This window comes from Eucyclogobius newberryi, unplaced genomic scaffold (assembly GCF_026437365.1).
Source record: "Eucyclogobius newberryi isolate DKJ021-1_F unplaced genomic scaffold, fEucNew1.0.hap1 SCAF_15, whole genome shotgun sequence".
Taxonomy (NCBI): domain Eukaryota; kingdom Metazoa; phylum Chordata; class Actinopteri; order Gobiiformes; family Gobiidae; genus Eucyclogobius; species Eucyclogobius newberryi.
This window is the reverse complement of record NW_027315779.1, coordinates 4,058,809-4,076,147: the sequence shown is the minus strand read 5'-3', so window position 1 is coordinate 4,076,147 and position 17,339 is coordinate 4,058,809. Positions and strand designations below refer to the sequence as shown.

The following is a 17,339-nucleotide window of genomic DNA, read 5'->3' as shown; positions in this document are numbered from 1 at the left end:
CAGGAGGGGCAGAAGGGTCACCACTTGGAGAAGGAGGGGCAGAAGGGTCACCACATGGAGCAGGAGAGGCAGAAGGGTCACCACTTGGAGCAGGAGGGGCAGAAGGGTCACCACATGGAGCAGGAGGGGCAGAAGGGTCACCACTTGGGGCAGGAGGGGCAGAAGGGTCACCACTTGGAGCAGGAGGGGCAGGAGGGTCACCACATGGAGCAGGAGGGGCAGAAGGGTCACCACTTGGAGCAGGAGGGGCAGATGGGTCACCACTTGGGGCAGGAGGGGCAGAAGGGTCACCACATGGAGCAGGAGGAGCAGAAGGGTCACCACGTGGGGCAGGAGGAGCAGAAGGGTCACCACATGAAGAAGGAGGGGCAGGAAGGGCAGAAGGGTCACCACATGAAGAAGGAGGGGCAGAAGAGTCACCACTTGGGGCAGGAGGGGCAGAAGGGTCACCACATGAAGAAGGAGGGGCAGAATGGTCACCACATGAAGAAGGAGGGGCAGGAAGCAGAAGGGTCACCACTTGGGGCAGGAGGAGCAGAAGGGTCACCACATGAAGAAGGAGGGGCAGGAGGGGCAGAAGGGTCACCACATGAAGAAGGAGGGGCAAGAGGGGCAGAAGGGTCACCACTTGGAGAAGGAGGGGCAGAAGGGTCACCACTTGGAGCAGGAGGGGCAGAAGGGTCACCACTTGGAGAAGGAGGCGCAGAAGGGTCACCACTTGGAGCAGGAGGGGCAGAAGGGTCACCACTTGGAGAAGGAGGGGCAGAAGGGTCACCACTTGGAGCAGGAGGGGCAGAAGGGTCACCACATGGAGCAGGAGGGGCAGAAGGGTCACCACTTGGAGAAGGAGGTGCAGAAGGGTCAGCACTTGGAGCAGGAGGGGCAGAAGGGTCACCACTTGGAGAAGGAGGGGCAGAAGGGTCACCACATGGAGCAGGAGGGGCAGAAGGGTCACCACTTGGAGCAGGAGGGGCAGAAGGGTCACCACATGGAGCAGGAGGGGCAGAAGGGTCACCACTTGGAGCAGGAGGGGCAGAGGGGTCACCACATGGAGCAGGAGGGGCAGAAGGGTCACCACTTGGAGCAGGAGGGGCAGAAGGGTCACCACATGGAGCAGGAGGGGCAGAAGGGTCACCACATGGAGCAGGAGGGGCAGAAGGGACTGCCACTTGGCACTTGGGGCATGAGGGGCAGATGGGTCACCACATGGAGAAGGAGGGACAGAAGGGTCACCACTTGGGGCATGAGGGGCAGATGGGTCACCACATGGAGAAGGAGGGACAGAAGGGTCACCACTTGGGGCATGAGGGGCAGATGGGTCACCACTTGGGGCATGAGGGGCAGTTGAGGTTGAAGTGGTCCCGGTTGCCGTGGCTGTACCCAGACAGCATCAGTGAAGTTGGTTCTCTCTCCAAACCGGGGCTTTCCTCGTTACTCAAGATGTGCTCCACCAGACAATTAGCGGCTTCCTCTATATTTGTGTTTTCCTTTGGGACAAAATAAAAAAAGAACGATTCAGCCATGATTACAGACAAAGCTGGTGAAGGCTTTTTTGGCTGCATTCACACTATAAAAATTACCTCCCATAACTCAAACATCCCAAAATGTTATGGGAAAGAGTTCCTTCCACAGGACAAAAGGTATGTTTTTATTTATTTAGAGACTTGTTGTATTGTACATTTGCAGCACAAAATACTATTCAGATATTAAAGAGTCTGTGAGTCTGCACACGGGTCTGTGAGTAAAGTAAAGTAAGTAAAGTCTTAGAAGTAGTCCTGATACAAATCAAGAACATTCTAAAACTATTCAGGAAACAGTGTAACGTTTGTGTTTTTGTTTTTCAGTATCAATACTTTATCAATTGGATCAATTTGTATCTGGTTGTCAGTTTTTGTTTTAACAGTGCTGTTACACATATTCACATTCATTATCCTGGTTTTCCCATTGAGAACTGTGTAATTTTAAACAGGTGACCTTATAACAAAACCGCCGCTAACCTTTAAAATATAATAAGATTTGTTCATTTTGACTTCCGGCCAGCGACGTGCTCTTTGTTCGCTCGTCTGACTCGTCCTTCAGTGTGAAACTCATTAAAAAGTCCCAGAGTTCATTCACACAGAGCTGAAGATTCCCTCTGTCTGATCCACAACAGCCCTTAACCTGCCCATGTCACACTGTACACAGAGACAAGGGCCAGCTAATTACAAACCAAAGTCTAATAATAATTTAAAAAACAATAATGTAATAATAAGTCTGCTCAGAATAGGAATCTGCATCATTATCTCGTTCCTTTGTGAGCTGCCACCTTGAGTCCAAGAGACAGTTATTCTTATACAGAGATGGACAATATTGAAATCAATTTATATATTTTTAACAATTGTAAAGATAGCAATGCAACTCTTTTTGCAACCTTTGTGAAAATATGTTTAATTAATTCATGAATTAATTGACAATACTGTAGATTTACATGTCTCTGTTATCATGACATCTTACCACCACTGTCTGTCTGTATTTATCATGTGTTAACATTATATTTCAAAACTTGATTTTGATTGGACAAAGCTACATTCCTGACTTTTAAACCACAGTGACACATCATTTTCAACACAAAGTAATAGTATGTACTTAATATTATCATGTGGTTTTGCATTAGTTCATATATATATATCCACTAAAACTATTCAAGATAGGTCCAAATATAAGGGATTTTTTTCAATATTGATACTTCAAACTGAGAGTCTAATTTTAGTATATATTTTTGACAATCCTACATTGCTCATTTGTCGTTATTTCACCTTTGCTGACGTTTCAAAGCAGGCCACAAAGCCGTTGTCTTTGCAGAAGGCGTCCAGTTTGGGGCTGTGAGACGAGAGCTGATCCGATTTATTGGCCAAGAGCACCGCTGGGACCGGCCTGCCGTGGTTCAGAGTCACCTACAAACGAGAAAATAAATCACATTTGACTTTAAAGATGTTAAAAACAACTACAAGTGCATTAACTGTGTGAAAAAACAATGCCTTGAGTTAATAGGCTGCTTCTTGTTGTCTAATAAAACTCCAAAATTTGCTTCTAGCTACAAAAAGGCTTTTACTTCACTCAGATTAACTCGCGCACAAATCTACTCGCTGTGTTTATTGTTCTTTGGCTTACAGCAGGCAAGAGACTTCATAAAAGGCCCTCAAATAGACATTTTTTCATTCAAGTTGTCTCAAATGAAATAGAAGACAATCGCGCTGTGTCATGCAAAACGAACATTTTCATATTTTCATCATAGTGACTTGTACGTTGCTATTACAGACTATGAAAGCGTGTATTGTCCTGTATTTCTGAAGCAGTAAATGGTGTCTACACAGGATGGACTGTAAATATGTCTTTTTCCATGGGACGGGCATTATCTGTGGTGAGCAGACATGTGAGCGTCACTACACAGCAGCGGGACAATCTCTGAAAATAAAAGTGTTAAATGGATTAACATGGCAATAAAAAGAGTACACCGTGTTCCTTACAAGTGCTGGACATTACATACCACTGTTTGTCATTGTTATGGTTTTAAAGGCAACAAAACAACCAGTGTTTGTACTTTGTGTACCAAAAATAAAGTTACCCTGCCAATAATTTGTTCAATTACAAGTACTGTTGCCAAATTTGTAATTACTTCTTCAATATTTTGGACGAATCTTGCTTGATTAAACAGTTTAAAGATGAACTAAGTTGTTTTAAACGGAAATTCACATTTTCTCTGAGCCCTGGCCGATCATTGCTGGGGAAGGATTGCCATTTTTAGTGTTTGTAGAGACGAGCAGAGGCATCAGTGAGACAAGCGCGTGTGAGACGGGCCTTGTGCTGTACAGTAACATCTATATGATTTTAAATGTAGCTAGTTACAATTTATGACAAGAGGGATGAAAGCTCTTATAAATATCAAACATACACAAGGTCAAGGGAACTAATGAAAAACCTACATATTTAAAAGTACAATTAAACATCACATTTAATTGTAAAAAAAATAATAATAATAATAATAAACTCTAAGGTCCCATTACTATGGAAAACAGCTTTTGTTCTCACTATACATTAAGGAGGACAAAAAAAATATTTTAATAATTTCTGACAAATCTAAAAATGTTCCTGTCCAGCAAAAGAAGCAAATGCATGACCAGGCGCGTACTTTTTTAACCAAATTTAATATTATATTATTCCTTTTAAATAGCAGCCACTCCGGATTCAGACCAGGGCATAATACTATCACAGTTGCTACCAAAGTTATGAATTATATTGCTATTCCATTAAACTATCATGAAGAATTTGCTGCTTTTTTTTGTTGCTACGTCAAGGGCTTTGATTCTGTTGATTACTGTATTCTCTGGATGCTGTTTGGTTTTATACAAATTTATTTGCAGATTACTTCACAAATAGAGCTCAAGCTGTTTCTACTAATGGCTTTCAATCTGAATTTTTTTCTCTTAACAATGGTGTTCCCCAAGGATCAGTCCTCGGACCACTTCTAAGCTCAATCTGTCATAAATCTAAAAAATAGTAGCATTCACGTATGTAAATGATGTGATTCTGTATGCAAAGGACCTTCTTCCTCTTGCAGAAGGTCTTGCTCATTTTGCATCTGGACCAATCATCTTAAAGCCAAATTGTCATTCTTCTTTAGAAATAAAAATTACATTCCTCTTAATTATAGAAATCAGTTGATCCGGGCTACATTTCTCTCAGTTCTAGTTTATGGTGATATTATATATATGCGTTCTACAGTGTTAAAACCTCTGAACTCGGTTTATCATTCAGCATTAAGGTTCATTACAGGAGAAGGATACAGAACTCACCAAAAAGGCTCCCAGGAACTTATTGCCTGACCCATGGAACGGAACTCAGAGCACTTTGTATCCTCAATGCCAGTGCTCTTGCTTTAAATTCGTTTTTTCTGATTGATTAACTAAGAGGTTAAATGTCTATTGCTCATTTTTGTGACAAATTTGGGGAGAATTTCAGCTGCAGCACTGGCAACAAGTGTAATGTCTTCCATAATATACTGAGGAATTAACTAGTAAGTTAGCTCTCTGCAGCCCCTAGTGGAAAAAGCATGGAATGAGCGTTTTATTGTGCTGAAAAAGAAGCAGCAGACATAAAGTTGACTGAAGCGATGCACTAACCATCTGAACCCTTTCACTGTGTAACCTTGAACACACATTAACCAGAGAATTGTAAGAAGCGCAAACCCATTTACTTGTATCTCTGCAGAGCAAATATGTGGCAGATGCAGCCTCTTTGTCCTAAATAAAAGCCTCAGAGGCCTTTCAGGTAGATGTTTGGCTGGCCATGACACTGACTGCACTGGTCTCTGACATTTAAAACACAAAAGGTATGAAAATGTGTCTCTTGTATTCCGTGCTGTGAATAGCTTGGCCCTCACATCAGAAATGTTTACCTTTGTCAGCTACAGCGTCACTGTTTCGCAAATACTTGAACTGAACAACCAATATAGTTTTAATACAAGGGTTTTATTTTCTCCACCTGCAACTTTCTTGTGACCTGATAGGTCACCGCTGTGCATTGCAGATCTTCAAAGTTTGGAGACATGCTCCAAAGTGGAACAAAACTGTGACTAAATTAATCATTTAACTTGGATGAGGTCAGGACTTAAACAGGACTAGAAGACTCGTGTGCAGACTCACAGACTCATGTGCAGAGTCTGAACAGTCATTTTCAATCTGAAGGTACTAGGCTGAATAGCCAGACTTGATACTGCTCTGAGTTACATTTGTCCTGGTTTAAGGATTTATAGAGGACAAAATCAAGTTTAAAATAGGCTCAAACCAGAACAACCAAGACCATGTCAATGTTTTCAATTTTGTTAAATGCCATTAAATGTACATTATTACATTATTAAAGTAACAATTGCTGATGATTTAGTCATTCTCAGCCCATATATTGCAGGCGTACAAGAGCGGTTAGATCTGCTCTCAATTTAAGAAAACTAACATCACGATTGTCCACAACCGGAATCTAAACTCTCTTATACCGACTTCTTTTTGTCTGGCAATAGACTGAATGGAACTGATGCAAATGATGCAAATGATGCTGAGGGTCTCAATACAGAGCAGTGCGAGCCAAAAGTGTACCCACCTGCCCTGCAGTGCTGCACAGACCCGTGTGCAGACTCACAGACCCGTGTGCAGACTCACAGACTCTTGTGCAGACTCACAGACCCGTGTGCAGACTCACAGACTCTTGTGCAGACTCACAGACCCGTGTGCAGACTCACAGACCCGTGTGCAGACTCACAGACTCTTGTGCAGACTCACAGACCCGTGTGCAGACTCACAGACTCTTGTGCAGACTCACAGACTCTTGTGCAGACTCACAGACCCGTGTGCAGACTCACAGACCCGTGTGCAGACTCACAGACCCGTGTGCAGACTCACAGACCCGTGTGCAGACTCACAGACTCTTGTGCAGACTCACAGACCCGTGTGCAGACTCACAGACTCTTGTGCAGACTCACAGACTCGTGTGCAGACTCACAGACTCGTGTGCAGACTCACAGACTCGTGTGCAGACTCACAGACTCGTGTGCAGACTCACAGACTCGTGTGCAGACTCACAGACCTGTGTGCAGACTTGTGTGCAGACTCACACTCTTGTGCAGACTCGTGTGCAGACTCACAGACTCGTGTGCAGACTCACAGACTCGTGTGCAGACTCACATACTTGTGTGCAGACTCACAGACATTTTCAATCTGAAGGTACTAGGCTGAATAGCTAGACTTGATGTTACATTTGTCCAGCCTTAAGGATTTATAGCCTGAAACTTCTCTCTTTGTTTGCTAATGGCCCAGTTTCAAGTCATTCTCTATTGTCCTGGACTTGAAACTGGGCCATCAGGTAACAAAGAGGGCAGCTTCAGACTCAACTCTTCCCTTAGGACAGGACTAACAAAGAGGGCAGCTTCAGACTCAACTCTTCCCTTAGAGCAGGACTAACAAAGAGGGCAGCTTCAGACTCAACTCTTCCCTTAGAGCAGGACTAACAAAGAGGGCAGCTTCAGACTCAACTCTTCCCTTAGGACAGGACTAACAAAGAGGGCAGCTTCAGACTCAACTCTTCCCTTAGAGCAGGACTAACAAAGAGGGCAGCTTCAGACTCAACTCTTCCCTTAGAGCAGGACTAACAAAGAGGGCAGCTTCAGACTCAACTCTTCCCTTAGGACAGGACTAACAAAGAGGGCAGCTTCAGACTCAACTCTTCCCTTAGAGCAGGACTAACAAAGAGGGCAGCTTCAGACTCAACTCTTCCCTTAGGACAGGACTAACAAAGAGGGCAGCTTCAGACTCAACTCTTCCCTTAGAGCAGGACTAACAAAGAGGGCAGCTTCAGACTCAACTCTTCCCTTAGGGCAGGACTAACAAAGAGGGCAGCTTCAGACTCAACTCTTCCCTTAGGGCAGGACTAACAAAGAGGGCAGCTTCAGACTCAACTCTTCCCTTAGGGCAGGACTAATCCAGCTCAGACCAGTATAAATTCAGATTGAAAATGCCCTCTGGATGTCAGCCTTCCTCTTCTATCGTGGACCATGGATTACACTGACTTGTTTGCCAAGTGATTGCAGAGATCCTAAAATCAGGAAAATACATCTGTACGATGGCAAATTATTGGTGTTTTCAGTTTCAATGTCAAATGATGGCCTCTTTGGAGAGTTGTGTCGTCACAGGAACTCAAAAGAAGAACTGAATGGTGTTACATAAGTAGAGGTAAAAGTAAAAGTCTACTGTAACAGGCTTTTATCAGGTGGTCCCGTCCGGTGGGCAGGGTCTCCTCAGAGTAGGATAAATATTCTCAGAGAGTTCTCAGATCCGCAGAGTGAGAATGACTCTTGGATGAGAGTGGAAACGTCTTGTTCTTTTAAAAACATAACTTCAACTCCTGGACGAATGAGGGAAGTATTAAAGTACATCTATAAAAAAAAAAAAATACTTTAGGAGTAAAAGTTAGAGTAATGAGAATTATTAAAGCTTTTGGTCATCAGAAGCTATTTTACTGGTTATTTATAAAGCCAAACTCTAGACTCCTGCAAAATCTCCATAAACTGATTAAAAATGAACCCCTCAGACTTTTCAGCAGGGTTAAAACTGTTCAAAAAAACAATGTAACTGTTTTAGTCCAGTTCAGAAAAAAAAGTACAGATTCTGGAAGTAAAAAATAATCCACTGTCAAACCGACTAAAGCGCAGATGCCTAAAGATGTAACAGATTCTTACTTTGGAGTCCAGGTCGTCCTTCCACTTGAGCACCGCCTCAAACGTAGAGGCCCGTGTGACGTCAAACACCACCAGCGCCCCCACGGCTTCTCTGTAGTAAACTCTGGTCATGTTGCCGTAGCGCTCTTGTCCTGCGGAGCGCACAAAAAACACCTCTCACTCCAAACACACAAACCCCGTCAGAAAAACACACAAACGTGAAGCGTGAAGCGTGAAACGTGGGGAGAAAGTGAAATCACGGGACTGAAGAAAGGAGCGTGGGACGTCTGCATTCCTCCAGATCCTCGAGGACGCAACACGAGCCGAATACTCTGCAAATATATACTCAAATATATATATATATACGTACTTGTGTTATGTACATCTGTCGCGTGTTTCGAAGTGCTGCAGAAAACAGTGCAGATAACAGATAAACCATGATATTGAAGCCCATTTTAGCAGGATAGTAAAGCCTTTTGACCATATTATTGAGACAAAATCATCTGCAATAAATAAATAAATAAATAGATAAATATATAAATAAATAGCGCAATGAAATGCATAAATAGATCATAAACACGGGCGGAGTAATGGATGAATCATTTTTCTGCCCTCTGAGGCTCAGATTTCCCCCACTAGAGCTAATAAAATGTGCCAGCGATAAATATTGTGCCCTTAAAATATTGACTATCTTTAAAAAAAACAGTAAGTCAATATATAATAATTAACGTGAGTCTTTGGAAAGAGTTAAGGTCGAATCCATCTCGATGTGGCAAAAACGTATCATGACCTTTGTTGAGCATATGCTATTGATAAATCACATTTTGTTTTATCTTATTAAAAATGAAAAGATTTGAGATTTTTGGGTCAGTTTGCTCTCTCAGCATGTTGGCTTTTCAAATGGAAACAACTAAATGGTTCAATCTGCTCCTGAAGCTCTTTTATCCTTTCGTTGAATCCACTCACATCCACAGATTTACATGAGACATTGTAACTTCAAAAGTGTTTTCATAAACATGTATTTTCCTCTCGTAGAGACGTAAAGATCACCACCTACACACACCAAACTTTATAATCTACTACTTAACAAGACTTTGACTGAACATATGGAAGGATTTGTTGATATCTAATTCCAAGCCAGATTTGTTACATTTTTAAATAAGTAAAAAATAGGCAAAATTTGAATTCTTAAGCCAGTTTTCATTCAGATCTAATTGACTAAAAAACCTAAATAAATACATTTACTCTGTATCTTTTTTGTAACTAATATGTGTACAGAATGGACCAAGACATTTAAACCTGGTCCAGTCCATTTTTCAGAGTTAAATGTCCCTAATATGTGCAGTTTGGGTTGTTTTTATAAATAAAACGCCTTATTTCTACATGAAAAGATTTACATGTCAGAGGACAAAATAATACAAATTCTGATCTCTGCTGGTTTTACTGAGGATCGACTGTGTCATCCACTTTATGAAAAAAACTCCAGCTGAACATTGATATTTACTATTTGATTCACTGCAATAATTTCATACACAGCGCTAATTTTACACTACATTTAATATTTTGTATCTATGTCATGTATTTGCAGGGTGAATAACACTAGAGAACATGAATTAAAAGTAGTATAAATGTTAAATACCGGTAGCTTTTATTATGAACAAACTGTTTACAACCCTCCCAATGAATATGTGTGTGATAATGTAATAATGTATTTGAAAACATTTTGAGTTGATCATTAGTGTTACAAATGTCGCCGTGCCTGGACATTGTCTAAAGTTTGACTTTTATAAATGGCAAATCACGTATTGTAGCCTCTATTCTCTGTCATTTTAACAAAGCTGCAGTTGTAACAGTGAAATGTGAGCTTAATGTGACTCAAATGTGCCTCATTTCAAAGTTCCTGAACCCTTTGGAGAACAAACAATTGTCTGGATTCTTTGTGACGCTGAGACGCTGTAGTTTTGTTTGTCTGATTTATTCTAATAATAAGTGAACTCAGCTCTGCTTAGCGGAATGTCAGATTTCAAATCCTGCCAAGATTTTCTGTGGTAAATACTGTATTTGAAGGAATAAAGCTGCTGTTGGCAGTCTGGACTGGACAGTGTGGATTTGTTGGGTTTTGACTATTTGTTCTTCAAAGCTGAGGATAATTTCATTTAAATGAGAATTAGGGATTTGAAATAAAGTTTAAAAAATAATAATAACAATAATAATAATAAGGCCAAATTTTCTTTAGGGTAATTTTTTTTTTTTTCCGGTTTGAAGAACAAACTGACCCTGAATCTTCTCAGCGTGACAGAAAAAGGTGAGTTAGAGCTTGATTTGTATATGTTACATTCTCAGGAGCTAGTTATACCAGACAAAATGGAACAAATGCAGAAAAGGTTTTGGGATTGTACTTAAATAAATTTACTGTCAATGGAACAAACCCGCTGGAATTTTAAGGTGCTTTAAATGTCAAGATAACTTTTTATGATTGTGATAAATTGCCCTAAATAAATAAACAAACACATATATGAATAAACAAATATCACAATAGCCATTAACACCTTTTAAAGACACTGACTTCACTCGATGACTTATAACTAGACATTAGACACGTTTTATATCTTTAACATGTAACTTTCCACACTTGGGCTCTGAGTAACTAGACATTAAACACTTTTTATATCTTTAACATGTAACTTTCCACACTTGGGCTCTGAGTAACTAGACATTAGACACGTTTTATATCTTTAACATGTAACTTTCCACACTTGGGCTCTGAGTAACTAGACATTAAACACTTTTTATATCTTTAACATGTAACTTTCCACACTTGGGCTCTGAGTAACTAGACATTAGACACGTTTTATATCTTTAACATGTAACTTTCCACACTTGGGCTCTGAGTAACTAGACATTAGACGCGTTTTATATCTTTAACATGTAACTTTCCACACTTGGGCTCTGAGTAACTAGACATTAGACACGTTTTATATCTTTAACATGTAACTTTCCACACTTGGGCTCTGAGTAACTAGACATTAGACACGTTTTATATCTTTAACATGTAACTTTCCACACTTGGGCTCTGAGTAACTAGACATTAGACACGTTTTATATCTTTAACATGTAACTTTCCACACTTGGGCTCTGAGTAACTAGACATTAGACACGTTTTATATCTTTCACTTGTAACTTTCCACACTTGGGCTCTGAGTAACTAGACATTAAACACTTTTTATATCTTTAACATGTAACTTTCCACACTTGGGCTCTGAGTAACTAGACATTAGACACGTTTTATATCTTTAACATGTAACTTTCCACACTTGGGCTCTGAGTAACTAGACATTAAACACTTTTTATATCTTTAACATGTAACTTTCCACACTTGGGCTCTGAGTAACTAGACATTAAACACTTTTTATATCTTTAACATGTAACTTTCCACACTTGGGCTCTGAGTAACTAGACATTAAACACTTTTTATATCTTTAACATGTAACTTTCCACACTTGGGCTCTGAGTAACTAGACATTAGACACGTTTTATATCTTTAACATGTAACTTTCCACACTTGGGCTCTGAGTAACTAGACATTAAACACTTTTTATATCTTTAACATGTAACTTTCCACACTTGGGCTCTGAGTAACTAGACATTAGACACGTTTTATATCTTTAACATGTAACTTTCCACACTTGGGCTCTGAGTAACTAGACATTAGACACGTTTTATATCTTTCACTTGTAACTTTCCACACTTGGGCTCTGAGTAACTAGACATTAGACGCGTTTTATATCTTTAACATGTAACTTTCCACACTTGGGCTCTGAGTAACTAGACATTAGACACGTTTTATATCTTTAACATGTAACTTTCCACACTTGGGCTCTGAGTAACTAGACATTAGACACGTTTTATATCTTTAACATGTAACTTTCCACACTTGGGCTCTGAGTAACTAGACATTAGACACGTTTTATATCTTTAACATGTAACTTTCCACACTTGGGCTCTGAGTAACTAGACATTAGACACGTTTTATATCTTTAACATGTAACTTTCCACACTTGGGCTCTGAGTAACTAGACATTAGACACGTTTTATATCTTTAACATGTAACTTTCCACACTTGGGCTCTGAGTAACTAGACATTAGACACGTTTTATATCTTTAACATGTAACTTTCCACACTTGGGCTCTGAGTAACTAGACATTAAACACTTTTTATATCTTTAACATGTAACTTTCCACACTTGGGCTCTGAGTAACTAGACATTAGACACGTTTTATATCTTTCACTTGTAACTTTCCACACTTGGGCTCTGAGTAACTAGACATTAAACACTTTTTATATCTTTAACATGTAACTTTCCACACTTGGGCTCTGAGTAACTAGACATTAGACACGTTTTATATCTTTAACATGTAACTTTCCACACTTGGGCTCTGAGTAACTAGACATTAAACACTTTTTATATCTTTAACATGTAACTTTCCACACTTGGGCTCTGAGTAACTAGACATTAGACACGTTTTATATCTTTAACATGTAACTTTCCACACTTGGGCTCTGAGTAACTAGACATTAAACACTTTTTATATCTTTAACATGTAACTTTCCACACTTGGGCTCTGAGTAACTAGACATTAAACACTTTTTATATCTTTAACATGTAACTTTCCACACTTGGGCTCTGAGTAACTAGACATTAGACACGTTTTATATCTTTAACATGTAACTTTCCACACTTGGGCTCTGAGTAACTAGACATTAAACACTTTTTATATCTTTAACATGTAACTTTCCACACTTGGGCTCTGAGTAACTAGACATTAGACACGTTTTATATCTTTAACATGTAACTTTCCACACTTGGGCTCTGAGTAACTAGACATTAGACACGTTTTATATCTTTCACTTGTAACTTTCCACACTTGGGCTCTGAGTAACTAGACATTAGACGCGTTTTATATCTTTAACATGTAACTTTCCACACTTGGGCTCTGAGTAACTAGACATTAGACACGTTTTATATCTTTAACATGTAACTTTCCACACTTGGGCTCTGAGTAACTAGACATTAGACACGTTTTATATCTTTAACATGTAACTTTCCACACTTGGGCTCTGAGTAACTAGACATTAGACACGTTTTATATCTTTAACATGTAACTTTCCACACTTGGGCTCTGAGTAACTAGACATTAGACACTTTTTATATCTTTAACATGTAACTTTCCACACTTGGGCTCTGAGTAACTAGACATTAGACACTTTTTATATCTTTAACATGTAACTTTCCACACTTGGGCTCTGAGTAACTAGACATTAGACACGTTTTATATCTTTAACATGTAACTTTCCACACTTGGGCTCTGAGTAACTAGACATTAGACACGTTTTATATCTTTCACTTGTAACTTTCCACACTTGGGCTCTGAGTAACTAGACATTAGACACGTTTTATATCTTTAACATGTAACTTTCCACACTTGGGCTCTGAGTAACTAGACATTAGACACGTTTTATATCTTTCACTTGTAACTTTCCACACTTGGGCTCTGAGTAACTAGACATTAGACACGTTTTATATCTTTAACATGTAACTTTCCACACTTGGGCTCTGAGTAACTAGACATTAAACACTTTTTATATCTTTCACTTGTAACTTTCCACACTTGGGCTCTGAGTAACTAGACATTAGACACGTTTTATATCTTTAACATGTAACTTTCCACACTTGGGCTCTGAGTAACTAGACATTAGACACGTTTTATATCTTTAACATGTAACTTTCCACACTTGGGCTCTGAGTAACTAGACATTAGACACGTTTTATATCTTTCACTTGTAACTTTCCACACTTGGGCTCTGAGTTCTCCCCCTCACAGACCTGCGATGTCCCAGAGCTGCAGCCGGACCACCCTGCTGCTGTCCCAGGGGATGACTTTGAGGGCGAAGTCGACCCCGATGGTGGCGCGGTAGTGCTGGGAGAAGATCTGGTGCACGTAGCGCTTTATGATGGAGGTCTTCCCCACGCCAAGGTCCCCGATCACCAGCACTTTGAAGAGGAACTCCTGCTGCATGGCCCCGGCCGAGGAGGGGCCCCGCGGACGCTTAATTACAAGCACTTGACGAGGACGTGATGTCGTGAGGGAATAACGGGCAACAAGTGGATTCTAGGACGGGACATGCCAAAAGTCCAAGAAAAACACATAAAGCAGGAAGAAATGTCCAAAAAGAAGGTTTGCACTGAGGGAAGGAGGGACGGGACAGGGGATGTGTTGTAGTCCACGGTCCGGTCTGAAATATCTGAGACTTTATTAAATGGACTCATGTGAGCGGCGCTTCACGCAGTCACGTGCCCAAACGGGAAATGTTACGTTATGTTAATCGTTTTATTAACTTAAGATACAGTTACCGAGCCCAAAGATGTTTTAAACACAACGTTGTATCGATTTGGAAGAACGGTCTGTGTTTTGTTGTTGTTGTTGATGTTTTTTTTTTACTTTAAATATTGCCTCAATTTGTGACACAACCAGAGATAGAATATATCTTTTGATTTAAACGTTGTTCTTAGTGGTACCTTTTACATGTTATCAATGTTTGGGATGATTTTGGACATAAGACATAATGATAGGAGCCTAATAATTAACAATAGTCTTCTTGGGCCTGTAGTAAACACATTTATTTGGGATTAGGAGGTGATTGTGAGGTCATTAGAGCGCGAGACAAAGTTTAGGGGGAACTCTTGACAAAAACAATCACATGTAGGCCTACACATTTACATCAGGTGGTATTTTGTCTCCAGCCTATTGGCTCGTCCTTGTGTAAACCCCTCTGTACAGATGTCCTCTTATTATATTATTATGTCTGCTTCGTTTCCAACACAGAGCTGCCCTTGAACGCATTCACTGAGTGTCCAGACTTAGGTTTGGTTTGTTTCCCTCACGGCTGGACATTCTGCTAAAGTTCACGTTTTGAGACGGTTTTAAATAGATACCAATGTGTGACTATAATAAGAGGCTGTTCGGTCTGCCGCGTGTAGTTCCGTGCATGAACAGAGGGGGGCGCTGTTGCTCGGCAGGAATCAGCTGCAGATAAGCCGCGTTTGTCACATGATCGAGAGGGCGCTGCACTTCCCCCTGCTTTATACTCAAATGACTCGCAAAACTACAAGTAGGAGCCAAAATATAATAGATCCATGGTAGGAGCACTTTGTTTATGGGATTTAAAAAAAACAACAACAGAAAACGTGGTTCAGTTGTGACTTTGGAAAGCTCAATTCAGCTACAGCAAGAACGACAGGGGCCAATCAGGGGCCAATCACACATTAGTCGTGCAATGAGGCTATTTTTATGTATTATTTAGAATTAAATCATGACTTTGTTGGTGCAGTTCTGCAGTTGACCAGCAGAGGGCACGTTCTGTGTTTAACAAACGCATTTCCATGTATTTTATGATCAATTAAAGGTGTTTTTTGTTAACTATTTCTCTTCTTTTACTTACATGTATCCAGGTGTAAAGAATGCGTTGTGTCGACCATGTAGTTGTTTCCATGGAGATGTTATTGCGTCGTCTAGATTGTTCCACATTCTGGCATTACAGTCTTTCAATTGTTCAATTTATTTTTTTTTGTTGATTAAGAAATATTTTTTTACATCCTCTCGCAAGATCTGACCTGTAACTTTGCCCTGGCGTTACCTGCCTGTTTCCATGGAGATCCAGCTGTGTAAGGCCATTCTGTGGACTATCCTAAGCAGTGATTGAATAAATAATTTGTCAAATTTAATTGTGAATATTAAACTTGGCTTTTCAGGGTGTTGTCTCGATACTCAGACTTTACATTTGCACATGGGATAAACCAGCTGCTCAACATTTTCAAATTCCCCAAAACAAACGAAATGTCACCAGGATGAATCATCATTTTATTCATTTATTAAAAAAAAAAACATTGAAAATACAGTTCATTTTTTACACGACGGCCATATTTACAAGATATAAAACAGACAACGTGTTAAATTGCTGCGATGAAGCGCTGATAATGGGACGAGCAGGGGCAGAATTCAAGCTACTTTCAGGTCAAACTCAAACTCAAGCTCTTTTTCATTGAATTATCAACTTAAAAAACAAGCAATTTCTCTGTAGCTTTGAACCGTTTTTTTCCAGCAGCTTGACCCCGCCCCAGGCCCAAAGTAGGACATGGTTATTTAGGCACAGTTTCCAATATTCCTGTCTGTATCAGTGGATGTATTCAAATGATTCCTCAAAATCAAGTTGTTTTTTTACTTTACAGCAGCGACATCTCAAAAGATCAGAAATGAATGTACAAAAGCCAAATCATAAAGTTATAATTTACAATAAAAACTGTTAAAACACTAATACTGTACAGGCTAAAATTACTTCGATAAAGCCACTAAAAGATATGAACAATATTTAATTTTGTCCCAGCTCATGGGGACATTATGTTACAAAAATAACATTAAAATTACAAGAATTTAGAGACCGTGTTTGGCGGTCATTTCTGTTTTGGAAAAATACAATCCAGAACATTTTCATTTGGTCAGAAGAAAGAAAGAAAGAAAGGAGAGAAAAATGTCACAAAAATACAATAATTTCATTTAAATCCATTCTAGACCAAAGCACTAATATGTAACATAAAATACATCATGTCTATCTAGTGATTGATAAGCAATGAAAAGCTAGTTCCAAAAATATTATAAACATTTAAATATTAACAACTCTAACCGAGAAAGAGTAAATGTACAAGTACTACTGTAATAGAAAGTATTGTGACGGGAGCTGAAGAGACGAAGCTGCCGGAGACACGTTTCCATTGAAAACTAAAAGAAGACATTTGTGAAAAGAAGTAAATCCTCTCACAAGATTAAAATACAGTAGAAGACAAACTATATTAATGCGGACCCCAGATGCTCAGCTCTGACGCCAGAAAACAAGTATAAAAGTAGAATTCAGACCGTGATTTTAAGCGTTTCGTAAGTGCAAATGTCAAATCTGGTCAGATCTGTGGATCATCGGTTCTGGGGGGAAACAAACGAACGAGCAGAATAAGTTACGGCGGCAGAACTATAAATAACTTTTGAT

The 17,339-nt window shown here is 39.8% G+C and overlaps 2 protein-coding genes across 2 annotated transcripts in view; both read right to left on the bottom strand.

The window, feature by feature from the left end:
- Window positions 1–17,339, bottom strand: part of snx12 (sorting nexin 12) — a 69,994-nt gene that overhangs the window by 11,385 nt on the left and 41,270 nt on the right. The gene's annotated exons all lie outside the window — the stretch shown is intronic.
- On the bottom strand, window positions 1,284–14,336 carry rab38c (RAB38c, member of RAS oncogene family). Its single transcript, XM_072445723.1, has 4 exons — window positions 14,128–14,336; window positions 8,264–8,394; window positions 2,796–2,933; window positions 1,284–1,487 (listed from the first exon to the last, which is right to left on the bottom strand). Exons 1-4 carry the CDS (start codon window positions 14,318–14,320, stop codon window positions 1,320–1,322), a joined length of 630 nt encoding a protein of 209 aa, XP_072301824.1. The 5' UTR covers window positions 14,321–14,336; the 3' UTR covers window positions 1,284–1,319.

Excerpts from the sequence above, each read along its gene's own strand:
- rab38c (XM_072445723.1), bottom strand. The coding sequence starts at position 14,320 with ATGCAGCAGGAGTTCCTCTTCAAAGTGCTGGTGATCGGGGACCTTGGC. Across the intron at positions 8,395-14,127 it reads GCAGCTCTGGGACATCGCAG|GACAAGAGCGCTACGGCAAC; the intron begins GTCTGTGAGGGG and ends TGCGCTCCGCAG. Across the intron at positions 2,934-8,263 it reads AGGACGACCTGGACTCCAAA|GTGACTCTGAACCACGGCAG; the intron begins GTAAGAATCTGT and ends TCTCGTTTGTAG.